At 47.5% G+C, this 15770-nt stretch overlaps 1 protein-coding gene across 1 annotated transcript in view; it reads left to right on the forward strand.

Annotated features, from left to right (window-relative positions):
- UNC119 (unc-119 lipid binding chaperone) overlaps positions 1-15770 on the forward strand; it is a 98529-nt gene that overhangs the window by 72826 nt on the left and 9933 nt on the right. The window contains exons 3-4 of the mRNA XM_075335265.1: positions 1977-2090; positions 13454-13556. Of these exons, the coding sequence (XP_075191380.1) occupies positions 1977-2090; positions 13454-13556 (217 nt within the window). The remainder of the gene's footprint in view (positions 1-1976; positions 2091-13453; positions 13557-15770) is intronic.

Here is a 15770-nt window from a genome sequence, read left to right on the forward strand (position 1 = left end):
CCTGTATACGAGAGTGCAAGAGACGGTTATTGCAGTGGGCCTCTTTTATTTGAAAGCAAAAATGCACATTACTGAGCGGTATACGATTTCTTTACAATGAGTCACTATGGTGGTCGGATGCCTCCGCATTAATCCTGATATTGGCCATTGGTGGACACACATCTTCTGGCATATGTGCTGCACAGTGGCCACAAAAATGTGACTCTAGAGTTTGATGTAGGAGCTGAGAGCCTGATTCCAGGGTCTAGGTTGTGTACTTTTTGAATAAAATCTGTTTTATCAGAGACGACGACGACTACCTATTATTTTCATAATCAATCTTCCTCACACCTCCTAGTTCTGCTGTGTAATGTCAACCCACAACTAATTTTAGCAGCTTTTTGTCAATATACAGTGTACACATAAAGCTGCTAATCAGAGATGTGGGCGGCGATATTCAGAGAACTTCAGAGAAAGCCGATAGCACGCAGAATAACAAGTAACTCATTTCTGGAATCAGGGTCTCACGCCAAAATCATGTTGCTGTCTAATTGCATAGTACAAATCTGGTGACAGTACCTTTTTTAAGACTTGTCCATATGCCCATTCTTAGCAGTCATTTAATAGGTCACTTTTCATTCCCATTTTCCTACACTTAAAGAAGTTGTCCCACAAACTCCAAAGATTTTTTTTAAGCTAATCTGTGCTGTATTATCTAAAACATTCCTACATTATTTATTTATTTTTTTGTTTTTTAACTTATCCTTTATTCTCTGTAGTCACTATATTTACCTGCAGCTCAAGCAAACTTGACTCTTTCCTTTCTTGGTTGCCAAACCTCAGTCAGAGCTGGCAGCGCCCGGCCTCACTATCCAGCCCCGCCCTCTGCACACTCATTGGCTGTCAGTATTCTGTTCAGTACTGATGGCTCCAGCATTGGAAATACAGAGCAGTGATACTACCTCTCATCTGTGACAGCAGACTCCCCTGACATCACATCCACCGCACATATTATGTAGTATTGTGCCCATCCTTCTGCTCATTCTGTAGTAATGTCCCCTTTCCTGATCCTCTAGTAGTAATGTCCCATTTTCTGGTCCTCTTCGTGTAGTAATGCTCCATCCTGTAGTAGTGTCCCCTATTGTGCCATTCTTCACATACGCAAAAAAAAAACCCCCAAAGGACAAATTCTTTTCACCTCTCCTGGTTCCCTCGGTGGCCTGTTCCCTACTTCTTGAACGTTGCTGGTGCAGGGGCTGCCGCTGACAGAGCTTTATATCAGGGGACAGATTCCCGGGCGCTGCGCAGGGTCGAGCTCTCTATACAGCTCCTCCAGTCATCAGCTGCTGACCTCTGATTGGCCAGCGGCTGGTCATTGCAATAGCTGTATGCAGAGCTCGCATCTGTGCAGTGCCTGGGAATCTGTCCTCTGATATAAAGCATTGACTGTGCGACCCCAGCACAGGCAGCTATCACCAAGGAGTCTGTGCACCGCAATCAACATCAGGGGCTGCTCACATGTGGCCTACGGGCAGCATCTTTGAGACCACTGCATTACTGGATATGTGGGGGGAGTTCGAGGAAGGGGGGCGGGGACTCCACGCAGGGCAGCAACGTGAAGTCTGCTGTGCTGCCCGTCAACATTGTCCTGCCCCTGTCAATGTGACATCATAGGAAGCAGCAAAATCACAGCAGGAGAGGTCACATGACCACTTTGGGCCGGGGGAGAGTGGCTGACAGCAGAGCAGGTAGTTGGTGGCTATCTACTTACCTGTCCTAATGTAGCCCAATAGTGAAATGGAAAAAAAAAAGCAAAATAAGCCGGATAACCTCTTTATGGTTCCCGAAACTTCTCATTAGGACTTCTGTAACAAGGATACTTTCTTATATATCCAGGGTAATAATTGCATCTTAACTTTTCAGTTCCCTGCTTTTCTACAGTCATTTGTGGAGAAACTATTTTTACATAAAACTTAACCATTGCTTCTGTTTTTCAGATTACTTATGCACCCCAGAAGAGAACATTTACAAGATTGACTTCACCCGATTTAAGATCCGTGATATGGAATCTGGAACCGTCCTTTTTGAGATCACAAAGCCGCCAGCATCTGGTGAGTGACACAAACTGGAAACACAGGCTGGCTTTGTTCTGCTTGATAGCAAGAAGCGAATTGGAGTGACGTCCATTAGAAAGACCGTGGAAAGTTCAAAATGAATTTTGTATGGCATTGTATATGATACACCATTCATTTATATGCCAAATGTACGGGACTAGTAGAAACCTAAAAAACTACTACAAGGTCCCTTAGATATTGCAGAGATGACTGCAGTACTACTGGTATCTCTACGAAATTGATTCCTCTTGAAATGTAAAGAGATTGCATCTGATCACCTGATTCCTTACAAACCTCCCATTGAAAGTGACCAAATAACAAAACTTCCCATTCACACTTTTCTCTGCCGCTGCTGAACCCCTGAAGCTCCAGTTTTAATTTGGATGAACTATTACTGCATCCAAAAGCAACTGATGGCAAAATTTGCTTGTATAAAAAAAATTCTGCTACAGACGGACACTCCTGCAGCTGGTGTTTTTTACTTTGTCCTTTCCATAAGCAACACTCTGAAGCGCCTAATCTTTCAAAAACTCATTCAAATCTGAAAGAAAAATATAAACAGCATGTGCTTGAAATTTCAGAAATCTGTTACTGTAAGGCGGCTTTCACAATTGCGTTCATCGCAATCCGCCGCTATGGAAAATAGCACAGTCCATTAACGGACTGCGCTATTCTCCATAGACTTGTTTTGATGACGCACTGTGACGCAAGTGTCTGCATTGCATCCGCCGGCCGATGCCGAGTCGTTATTTTAACTGACCGCCGGTTGGAGGGAAAGCAGCGTGTAGCGTTTTTGGTGTTGTTAAAACAACGCATCTTGGCGGATTCTGTTGGAATCCGCCAAGGTGTCTAATGATTGTCTATGGTGGCAGATTCTGTCACGTTCTACTGAGCATGCTTAGCATGTCCAGAAGAACGATCTAAATCGTTTAAAATCTTTCTCTCTCTTTCTTTCTCTCTCTTTCTCTTTCTCTCCTCTTTCTCTTTCTCTCTCTTTTTCTCTTTCTCTTTCTCTTTTTCTCTTTCTCTTTTTCCTCTTTCTCTTTCTCTTTTTCTCTTTCTTTCTCTTTCTCTCTCTTTCACTCTCTCTTTCTCTCTTTCTCTTTCTCTCTCTTTCTCTCTTTCTTTCTCTCTCCCTCTCTTTTTCTCTTTCTTTCTCTCTCTCTCTTTTTCAATTTCAATTCAAATTCAAATATGCTTTATTGGCAGGACCAAAATACAGTTAGTGTTGCCAAAGCAGGAGAAATACAGTTAGTGTGGTGGGAGGGGATCAGGGTTATGGGGAGTTGGGGGCACAATTTGGGCTCTGAAAGTCCATTTAGGGGTCTTAGGTTCCCCTCAGCTTATGACATGTGGTGACATATTGGGCGGCGATCTCCACCATTGATTCCTCTTCCCCCAGTAGGAAGCGGAGTTTCATGTCCTCGTCCATGGATGGAAAGTCCGGGGTATGGGTGGTAAATTTCTGGAAGTGGGAGGCCCTCACTGCTGAGTATTTGTCACAGTGCAGTAGGAAATGCGTCTCGTCCTCCAGAGCCCCCTGCTGGCAGTGCTGGCACAGTCTGTTCTCCCGCGGCTTGTATGTCTGTCGGTGCCGCCCTGTTTCCACCTCTAGGCTGTGGGCACTCAGTCTGTACAGGCTCAGGGTCTGCCTGTCTTTGGGGTGGCGTAGCCTTTCAAGATATGGGGCCAGAGTGCAGTCCCTTTGCAGTGACCGGTAGATGGTGAGTTTCTGGGCGTTCTCTAATTCACTCTTCCAGACCTTTATGTATTGCATCTTGCAGCTCTCTGAGATCTCTTTCTCTTTCTCTTTCTCTTTCTATTTCTATTTCTCTTTCTATTTCTCTTTCTTTCTCTCTCTCTCTTTCTTTCTCTTTCTCTCTCTCTCTCTTTCTCTCTCTCTCTTTCTCTCTCTCCTTCTCTTTCTCTCTCTCTCTTTCTCTCTCTCCTTCTCTTTCTCTCTCTCCTTCTCTTTCTCTCTCTCCTTCTCTTTCCCTCTCTTTCTCTCTCTTTCTCTCTCTCTCTCTCTCCTCTTTCCCTCTCTTTCTCTCTCTCTCTCTCTCTCTCTCTCTCTCTCTCTCTCTCTCCTTCTCTTTCCCTCTCTTTCTCTCTCTCTCTCTCTCTCTCTCTCTCTCTCTCTCTCTCTCTCTCTCTCTCTCTCTCTCTCTCTCTCTCTCTCCTTCTCTCTCTCTCTCTCTCCTTCTCTCTCCTTTCTCTCTCTCTCTCTCTCTCTCTCTCTCTCTCTCTCTCTCTCTCTCTCTCTCTCTCTCATACTCACCGATCACAGGCGCGGCGCTGCAAAGCTGTCACATTGCTCTGGCGGCTTGTCCTCTTTTGAAAATGTCGGCCGCTCATTATTCCTTCTCGTATTCCCTGCTTCCCCCGCCCACCGGTGCCGATGATTGGTTGCATTCAGACACGCCCCCATGCTGAGTGTCAGCTGTCTCACTGCAACCAATCACAGCCGCTGGTGGGCGGGTCTATATCGTGCAGTACAATAATAAATAATTTAAAAAAACGTGCGGTCCCTCCCAATTTTTGATACCAGCTAAGGTAAAGCCACATGCCTGAAGGCTGGTATTCGTATTCTCAGGATGGGGGAGCCCCCCAGCCTAAAAAAGATCAGCCAGCAGCAGCCCGGAATTGCCGCATCCATTACATGCGACAGTCCCTGGACTCTACTCGGCTCATCCCGAATTGCCCTGGTGGTGTAGCAATAAGGAGTTAATGGCAGCCCATATCTGCCACTAAGTCCTAGGTTAATTATGGCAGGCGTTTGAGACACCCCCCCCCCCCCCATGATTAACGTGTAAGTGAAAGTAAATAAACACATACACTCGAAAAAATACTTTACTTGGAATAAAAGACAAAAGTACACCCTCTTTCTTTGTCGCTCCATTGGGAGACCCAGACACTTGGGTGTATAGCTATGCCTCCGGAGGCCACACAAAGTATTACACTAAAAGTGTAACGCCCCTCCCCTTCTGCCTATACACCCCCCGTGCATCACGGGCTCCTCAGTTTTTATGCTTTGTGCGAAGGAGGCTGACATCCACGCATAAGCTCCACAGCTTAGTCAGCAGCAGCTGCTGACTAGGTCGGATGGAAGAAAAGAGGGCCCATAACAGGGCCCCCAGCATGCTCCCTTCTCACCCCACTTTGTCGGCGGTGTTGTTAAGGTTGAGGTACCCATTGCGGGTACACAGGCAGGAGCCACATGCTGTTTTCCTTCCCCATCCCTTAATGGGCTCTGGGTGAAGTGGGTTCCGGATCGGTCTCCAGGCACTGGGACCGTGCTCCCTCCGCAGCCCCTGGGAATCTGCTGGATAGGAGCTGGGTATCGTCAGGGACAAGGCCCTGCTACTATGAGGTACTCTGTGTCCCCGTGGGGACCGCGCATGGAGCGCTTGTGCCATACACATTACAGCACTGCTGGGTGTGTTAGTGCGCCGGGGACTACCGCGCATGGAGCGCTTGTGCCATACACATTGCAGCACTGCTGGGTGTGTTAGTGCGCCGGGGACTACCGCGCGGCCGCGCTTATTGCCGGCCGCGCTTATAACTTTAGTCCCCGGCTTCTGCGGCCTAGTGTCGTATATTCCCGCCCACAGGCCTGCCAGTCAGGGGAAGGGCGGGACGCTGCACAGATCGTCAGCGCTGAGGGCTGGAGCATACATTAGTATCCTCCTTCCTCCTCACTCAGTACACTGGGGCACTAGATTCCCGCACTTTTCTTGGGCACGCCCACGGTCCCCTCCTCCCCACAGAACGCCGGCAGCCATTCCTGTCAGCGATTCAGACGCTGGAGAGGAGAGACAACACAGGGAGACCCAGGCAGGGAATCTGGTGATCACACAACCGCTCTGAGTGGTCGGTAAGCAGCACTTGTGGTGCTGGCCCCACTGAGTGCCGAAGTGTGTGTGTACGTATATATATATATATATATATATATATATATATATATATATATATATATATATATATATATATATATATATATATATATATATATATATATATATATATATATATATATATATATATATATATAATATATATATAGGCTTATAGGCTATACATTTGCACTGTACGGTCGCTCTGTTGATTTTTGGCTATATACCCTCCTGGATTGTTCTCAGAGGAGACAACAGCATGTCGTCTGCAAAAAGCAAGGGTGCCAAAGCACAGGCGTACTTTGCAACCTGTACCTCATGTGCAGCTAAACTACCGGCAGGTTCCACTGACCCTCATTGTGTGCAATGCTCGGCCCCTGTGGCACTTACTCAGCCGGAGCCTCTGCTACTGGTGGCCCAGGTGGAACCACCTGCTACCACTGTCCAGGTGACAGGGACGGAGTTTGCAGCTTTTGCTGACAAACTGTCTGAGAGTATGGATAAATGGTCTGCTAAAATACTAGAAGCCTTACAGTCCAGACCGGTGATTCAGGCCCCGGGCACTGTTCAATCTTTGACCCCTGGTCCCCCTCAATTGGAACAGCAAAGTGCCCCTGGGGTGACCCATAGGTCCCAGGGTGAGGTCTCTGACACGGACCGCAGTCCCAGGCCGCTCAAGCGGGCTCGCTGGGAAATTCCCTCCACCTCATCACACTGTTCAGAGTCTCAGCAGGACTCTCTGGAGGATGAAGCGGAGGTAACAGATCAGGATTCTGATCCTGAAGCCGCTCTCAACCTTGATACACCTGACTGTGACGCTGTAGTGAATGACCTTATAGCAACCATCAATCAGGTGTTGGATATTTCTCCCTCAGCTCCTACAATTGAGGAGTCAGCTTCTCAGGAGAAATTCCGTTTCAGGTTTCCCAAGCGTACGTTGAGTACGTTCCTGGATCACTCTGACTTCAGAGAGGCAGTCCAGAAAAACCGGGACTGTCCAGACAAGCGTTTTTCCAAGCGCCTTAAGGATACACGTTATCCCTTCCCCCCTGATGTTGTCAAGGGCTGGACTCAGTGTCCTAAGGTGGATCCTCCAATCTCCAGACTGGCGGCTAGATCCATAGTTGCAGTGGAAGATGGGGCTTCGCTCAAAGATGCCACTGACAGACAGATGGAACTATGGTTGAAATCCATCTATGAAGCTATCGGCGCGTCTTTTGCTCCAGCATTCGCAGCCGTATGGGCACTCCAAGCTATCTCAGCTTGTCAGGCGCAGATTAATACAGTCACACGTACATCTGCCCCGCAAGTGGTGTCCTTAACCTCTCAGGCGTCGGCGTTTGCGTCCTACGCCATTAATGCTATCCTGGACTCTGCGAGCCGTACGGCGGTAGCATCCGCCAATTCGGTGGTAGTCCGCAGGGCTATGTGGCTACGTGAATGGAAGGCAGATTCTGCTTCCAAAAAGTTCTTAACCGGTTTGCCATTGTCTGGCGACCGCTTGTTTGGTGAGCGATTGGATGAAATCATTAAACAATCCAAGGGAAAGGACTCATCCTTACCCCAGTCCAAACCAAGCAGACCTCAACCACGGAAGGTACAATCGAGGTTTCGGTCCTTTCGGACCGCGGGCAGGTCTCAATTCTCCTCGTCCAAAAGGCCTCAGAAAGATCAGAGGAACTCCGATTCATGGCGGTCTAAGTCACGTCCTAAAAAGACCGCCGGAGGAGCCGCTCCCAAAGCGGCCTCCTCATGACTTTCGGCCTCCTCAAACCGCATCCTCGGTCGGTGGCAGGCTCTCCCGCTTTTGCGACGCCTGGCTGCCACAGGTAAAAGACCGATGGGTGAGAGACATTCTATCTCAAGGTTACAGGATAGAGTTCAGCTCTCGTCCTCCGACTCGTTTCTTCAGAACATCTCCACCCCCCGAAAGAGCCGATGCTCTTCTGCAGACGGTGTGCACTCTGAAGGCGGAAGGAGTGGTGATCCCTGTTCCTCCTCAGCAACGGGGTCACGGTTTTTACTCCAACTTGTTCGTGGTGCCAAAAAAGGACGGATCCTTCCGTCCTGTTCTGGACCTAAAACTGCTCAACAAGCATGTGAAAACCAGGCGGTTCCGGATGGAATCGCTCCGCTCCGTCATCGCCTCAATGTCCCAAGGAGACTTCCTAGCATCAATCGACATCAAAGATGCTTATCTCCACGTACCGATTGCACCAGAGCATCAGCGCTTCCTGCGTTTCGCCATAGGGGACGAACACCTTCAGTTCGTGGCACTGCCTTTTGGCCTGGCGACAGCCCCACGGGTCTTCACCAAGGTTATGGCAACAGTGGTGGCAATCCTACACTCTCAGGGACACTCGGTGATCCCTTACTTAGACGATCTGCTTGTCAAGGCACCCTCTCAAGGGGCATGCCAACACAGCCTGAACATCGCTCTGGAGACTCTCCAGAGTTTCGGGTGGATCATCAATTTTCCAAAGTCAAATCTGACACCGGCCCAATCACTGACATATCTTGGCATGGACTTTCATACTCTCTCAGCGATAGTGAAGCTTCCGCTGAACAAACGGCGTTCACTACAGACAGGGGTGCAATCTCTCCTTCAAGGCCAGTCACACCCCCTGAGGCGCCTCATGCACTTCTTAGGGAAGATGGTGGCAGCAATGGAGGCAGTTCCTTTTGCGCAGTTTCATTTGCGCCCACTTCAATGGGACATTCTCCGCAAATGGGACAGGAAGTCGACGTCCCTCGACAGGAACGTCTCCCTTTCGCGGGCAGCCAAGGCTTCCCTTCAGTGGTGGCTTCTCCCCACTTCTCTGTCGAAGGGGAAATCCTTCCTGCCCCCATCCTGGGCGGTGGTCACGACGGACGCGAGCCTGTCAGGGTGGGGAGCGGTCTTTCTCCACCACAGGGCTCAGGGGACTTGGACTCAGACAGAGTCCTCCCTTCAGATCAATGTTCTGGAGATAAGGGCAGTGTATCTTGCCCTAAATGCGTTCCAGCCGTGGCTGGAAGGCAAACAGATCCGAATTCAGTCGGACAACTCCACAGCGGTGGCATACATCAACCACCAAGGCGGGACACGCAGTCGGCAAGCCTTCCAGGAAGTCCGGCGGATTCTGCTGTGGGTGGAAGCCACAGCCTCCACCATATCCGCAGTTCACATCCCGGGCGTAGAAAACTGGGAAGCAGATTTTCTCAGTCGCCAGGGCATGGACGCAGGGGAATGGTCCCTTCACCCGGACGTGTTTCAGGAGATCTGTTGCCGCTGGGGCATGCCGGACGTCGACCTAATGGCGTCCCGGCACAACAACAAGGTCCCGACATTCATGGCACGGTCTCAAGATCACAGAGCTCTGGCGGCAGACGCCTTAGTTCAGGATTGGTCGCAGTTTCAACTCCCTTATGTGTTTCCTCCTCTGGCACTGTTGCCCAGAGTGTTACGCAAGATCAGGGACGACTGCCGCCGCGCCATCCTCGTCGCTCCAGACTGGCCGAGGAGGTCGTGGTACCCGGATCTGTGGCATCTCGCGGTCGGCCAACCGTGGGCACTACCAGACCGACCAGACTTGCTGTCTCAAGGGCCGTTTTTCCATCTGAATTCTGCGGCCCTCAACCTGACTGTGTGGCCATTGAGTCCTGGATCCTAGCGTCTTCAGGGTTATCCCAAGAGGTCATTGCCACTATGAGACAGGCTAGGAAACCAACGTCCGCCAAGATCTACCACAGGACGTGGAAGATTTTCCTGTCGTGGTGCTCTGCTCAGGGTTTTTCTCCCTGGCCATTCACCTTGCCCACTTTTCTGTCCTTCCTTCAATCCGGATTGGAAAAGGGTTTGTCGCTCGGCTCCCTTAAGGGACAAGTCTCTGCGCTCTGTGTTTTTTCAGAAGCGCCTAGCCAGACTTCCACAGGTACGCACGTTCCTGCAGGGGGTTTGTCACATCGTCCCTCCTTACAAGCGTCCGTTAGAACCCTGGGATCTGAACAGGGTGCTGATGGCTCTTCAGAAACCACCGTTCGAGCCAATGAGAGATATTTCTCTCTCCCGCCTTTCGCAGAAAGTGGTCTTCCTAGTAGCAGTCACTTCACTTCGGAGAGTGTCTGAGCTAGCAGCGTTGTCGTGCAAAGCCCCTTTCCTGGTGTTTCACCAGGACAAGGTGGTTCTGCGTCCGGTTCCGGACTTTCTCCCTAAGGTGGTATCCCCCTTTCATCTCAATCAGGATATCTCCTTACCCTCTTTTTGTCCTCATCCAATTCACCAATGTGAAAAGGATTTGCACTTGTTAGATCTGGTGAGAGCACTCAGATTCTACATTTCTCGTACGGCGCCCCTGCGCCGCTCGGATGCACTCTTTGTCCTTGTCGCTGGCCAGCGTAAAGGGTCACAAGCTTCCAAATCAACCCTGGCTCGGTGGATCAAGGAACCAATTCTCGAAGCTTATCGTTCCTCGGGGCTTCCGGTTCCCTTAGGGCTGAAGGCCCATTCTACCAGGGCCGTGGGGGCGTCCTGGGCCTTGCGGCACCAGGCTACGGCTCAGCAGGTGTGTCAGGCGGCTACCTGGTCGAGCCTGCACACTTTCACGAAACACTATCAGGTGCATACCTATGCTTCGGCAGATGCCAGCCTAGGTGGGCGAGTCCTTCAGGCGGCGGTTGCCCACCTGTAGGACGGAGCCGTTTACGGCTCTATTATGAGGTATTATTTACCCACCCAGGGACTGCTTTTGGACGTCCCAAGTGTCTGGGTCTCCCAATGGAGCGACAAAGAAGGGAATTTTGTTTACTTACCGTAAATTCCTTTTCTTCTAGCTCCAATTGGGAGACCCAGCACCCGCCCCTGTTCCCTTCGGGCTGTTGTTCTTTGTGTACACATGTTGTTCATGTTGAATGGTTTCAGTTCTCCGATATTCCTTCGGATTGAATTTATTTTAAACCAATTTATAATTTTTTCCTCCTTCTTGCTTTTGCACCAAAACTGAGGAGCCCGTGATGCACGGGGGGTGTATAGGCAGAAGGGGAGGGGCGTTACACTTTTAGTGTAATACTTTGTGTGGCCTCCGGAGGCATAGCTATACACCCAAGTGTCTGGGTCTCCCAATTGGAGCTAGAAGAAAAGGAATTTACGGTAAGTAAACAAAATTCCCTTCTTCACCACTTTATAAAATCCCCAAATACCCCTCCAGGCCCGACGTAATCCACAGAGGTCCCACGACGTGTTCACCTCTGCTACATGAAGCTGACAGGAGCGGCCACAGACCATGACTGTTCTGTCAGCTCCACGCAGCAACTGAAGTGAATCGTGCTGTGAGTGGGGATGTCACTGAGGTAATGCCTGCGTGTGTGGTGATGATGGGGGCGGTAGTGTCGGGGTGTGTGTGTATGATGATGGGGGCGGTACTGCCGGTGTGTGTGCCGTGATGATGGGGGTTCTCTCTCTCTCTCTCGGCTAAAGAAAACTAACGCAACGTGTTATTTCACAGGAATCCGTTGCCTTTATTATCACACTATTTACAATGTATCCATCACATGCGTCACACAACGCATTGTGATGGATGCCAAACGACGCAATTGTGAAAGTAGCCTAAAATAGAATGAGTGGAGTGGTTGAGCACGCGCACTTCCACACCATTCTAACGGGTAAAGGCGCTCCATTGTGGGTAGACATTCCCTATTCTGCGGATCGGAGGGGCAATCGCCTACCGTTATAACATAGCCTTAGGCCGGGGTCACATGACGGTATATTGTCTCTCTGTGAATTATGCTAATGACAGAGTATGATCCGATGGTCATCGTGGTGTGATATGATTCTCTCAGATATGAAAATTAGAGCACACTAGATGGAGAAACACATTTCTCCATCTTTTCCATTCTGTGAGACTGTGGAAATCAAACTGCACTCTGTTAACATCTGAGTGCAGTCCGACGATTTCCACACACCCATAGACTTGAAAGGGCGCGTGTCGATTTATGCATCAAATTGCAGCATTTTGTGATTTTATTTATTTTGTCGAATCATCTTTTGAAAAAAGTTGATCAGCACTGCCATACTGAATAACTTGTTAACAGAGTGCTATTCAATAAAAAAAAAATCTTTTAAAGAGGACCAACCACCAAGATTTTCCTATATAAACTAAAGCCAGCGCTACCATCCTGATTCTAAACATTCCTTTAGTTATGAGATTGGATGTATAGTTTTAGAAATACAGACAAGTAAATTTTGTGAAATGCACTGTTTGGTGAGAGGTGCAACGGAATATCTAATAGGTGGGTTGGGTTTTGCTTGTTAATCCCGCCCCTGTCTGCCTGCCTGCCTGCCTGTCCTTCCTCCTCCTGTCACTATTATTACAGAGGGATGAAGGACACAAGTGCGGGATTAACTAGCAAAACCCAATTGTTAGATATTCTGTTGCACCTACCCTCAATTATCCGTACATTTCACAAACTTTAGTTTACTGTATTTCAGAAACTATACATCCGATCTCACAACTAACTGTATGTATAGAATCCGCCTGAAAGTGCCAGTATAGCGCTGGCTTTAGTTTATATATGAAAATCCTTGTGGGTGTCCTCTTTAAGCACTTGTCTGATTTATATGGTTGTGTGATCCTGGCCTTAGGAGAGGTTATCAATATCAAACTGGTGGAGGTCAGACACCACTGATTAACTCTGTGCTGCTTCTGAAATAACTGGTTGTACAAAGTCAGAACAGTACAGCTCCGTTCAATCTAACAGGAACTGAGTTTTTGCACCCCAAAAAATCTGGTATTGAGCTGTTCCGAATGTCCGCACACACACCTTTTTTAATTGCTTGATGCTTCTTAAGGGGGCTTTACACGGAGCGACATTGCTAGCGATGGCACCCGCCCCCGTCGTTTGTGCGTCACGGGCAAATCGCTGCCCGTGGTGCACAATATCGTTTGGAGCCATCACACTACTTACCTGCCTAGCGAAGTCGCTGTTGCCGGTGAACCACCTCCTTTCTAAGGAGGCGGTTCGTGCGGCATCACTAAGCGGCCGCCCAATAGAAGCGGAGGGGCGGAGATGAGCAGCCGTAACATCCCGCCCACCTCCTTCCTTCCTCATTGCCGGCGGCCGCAGGTAAGCTGTAGTTAATCGTTCCCGAGGTGTCACATGTAGCGATGTGTGCTGCCTCTGGAACGACGAACAACCTGCGTCATCAACAATCAACAATTTTTTTTAAAACAAACTACCTGTCAACGATGGACGATTTGGTGAGTATTTTCCATCGTTAACACTCGCTCGTTGGTGTCACACGCAACGACGTCGCTAACTATGCCGGATGTGCGTCACGAATTCAGTGACCCCGGAGATATATCGTTGCGTGTAACTTAAATCTACATATTAACCACCACCACCTTACAAAAAATCTAAGATTTTGGTGTTTTTAATTTTTTATTTTTTTTAAAATTGCTTAATGTAGATTTATTGCTTTCTATATTGTAGAGCGGGAGCATGGTGATAAAAAGGATGTGGATCCAAATGCAGGTAGATTTGTAAGATATCAATTCACCCCTGCTTTTCTTCGACTACGTCAAGTTGGAGCCACGTGAGTAACTTCTCTGTTTACACTCATCTGTACCATATGTGAATGAACGATTGTGTGATTGTTCACTTGAATACAGTTTTGCTATTGTTGGCACCACATCTTTGATTTGCATGGGGCATTGTGCTGCCAACAAACAGTTAGTTTAATTCAGAAAGGGAACCAGTCAGGTCCCTTATGCTATCCAAGCAAGCAGCATTCACATTTCCATGTCAAAATTCCTTTCCTAACCAGCCCTGTATAAAATAATTCTCCAAAATCAATATGTAAAAAAAAATCCTGAGTGACAGCGTGTCTGAGGCTTCCAATCACAGACACCAGTGGGCGGATCTATATCATACAGTAGCCTTATCATTTATACTGCAAGATGAACGTAAAAAAATAGCAATGCCAATTTTTCAACTGCTGTTGCTTTGTTCTGCAGTAAGGCTCAGCTCACATTTATCCTGCGCTCCACGCTGGGCACTTTATTATATTTAAATCTCTAAAAAAAAAAAAAAAACAAAACAAAAAAAAAAAACAAAACGTAATTCAGACAGAGTTCCCAACGGTAAAATCACTGGAGTGTGGCAGAGGGAGTAATTTTGAACTCCCATCTGGCCTGTGCTCTGGCGGTGTTATCTTTTGTACTTCATTTTCTTAGGCGTGCACAAAAGTAAAGTCAGCAACAGTTATTTGCACCTTTTGAAAAGAAAGAAACCACTGAACAGGGGCCAAATGGATTCAAATAACTCTGCTGCCTCATCAGTGAATTGATATGTTGGGTGTTTCACCTGAATAACTTATTTTGGAGATATGGGTAGAAACCCTCATGTAAGTGCGCCGCATAGAGCACAGGATAAATGTGAACTGATACAAAATGTTCTATATGCCAAAATGGCACCAAATGGCATTCAACTCAACCCACAAAAACACAAATACCCACTCAAGTTCGTCTTTTTCTGACAGAGATATAGGAGCTTCCATATAAGGCTCTGGAAGACCGTTATGCCTCCGCCCCCTCACAAAAAGAAAAAAGTTCAGCAAAATATGCATTCCTAAATCGAAATGCCGCCCTCCTTTCTGAGCACCACAATGTGTCTAAACCACAGTTAGCGCTCACATTTTTGGAATTGTTCTAGTGAGGAGAGCCCGCTTAACCCCTTAACGACCACGGGCCATAACATTACATCCTAAGCCATATAGTTGTAATTACCTGTGGCTGCTGCAGGCAGCCGACGGCAATTCCTGCACATGTCAGCTGATTTGATTGATGCCTCACAGGTACGGGTGAATCCGTGATCAACTTGCGCCTGTTAACGCCTTAATTCACGCTGTTAAAATGTGACAGATTTAAATCCCTGCTGCGGTAAATACTCACTCACCCGGCTCCATCGGTGGCACCGCCATGACATGATAATGGAGAGCTGAGTGTTGTCATGGTATCATAGGGTCATTTGATAATTCCTGTAGTGCACATGACTCACTTCCTGTTTCAGCCAACGATGTGCTGCCTGTAACAAGTGGTGAGTATTTATGGTGATCACAGCTGTTTAGCTGTGATCCGCAGAAATGAGTGAGTGATCACTGTTGATCCTTATAGTGGGGGGATTAGTAAAATAAAGATAAAGTAAAAAAAGTTTTTTAAAAACTAAAAAAAATAAAAAAACCTAAAGGTTCAAATCACTCCACATTCGCCCCATTGAAAATGAAAGGGTCAAAATAAATATACACACATTTGGTATTGCCACGTTTAAAATATAAAATAAATTAATTTGATCGGTAAACGGCATAGCAACCAAAAAAATTCAAAACTCCAATAATACGTTTTTTGGTTGTTTTTTTTTTTTTTTTTTTTGTTGCCGCAAATATGGTACAAAATTCAATAGCAGGCAATCAAATAACAGTATCTGTGCAGAAATGGTCTCGTTAAACGTCAGCTTGAGACGTAAAAAATAAGCCATCACTGCGCCATAGATCCCACGGAATAAGACCGCTAAGGGTCATGGAAAATGGCGCAAAAAGTGCACCACTTTTTTTTGGACAACCTTCCGAATTTTTTTTAATTCCTTAGATAAGAGGAAAGCTATACATGTTTGGTGTCAACGAACTCGCACCAACCTGAGGCATCACAGTGAAACATCAGTTTTACCGTATAGTTAACACTGAATAAAATACTCCAAAAAACAATTGGGCAATCGCACTTTTTTTCAATTTTTCAGCACTTGGAAATTTTTT

Source organism: Anomaloglossus baeobatrachus, chromosome 2, assembly GCF_048569485.1.
Source record: "Anomaloglossus baeobatrachus isolate aAnoBae1 chromosome 2, aAnoBae1.hap1, whole genome shotgun sequence".
In the NCBI taxonomy this organism is placed as follows: Eukaryota; Metazoa; Chordata; class Amphibia; order Anura; family Aromobatidae; genus Anomaloglossus; species Anomaloglossus baeobatrachus.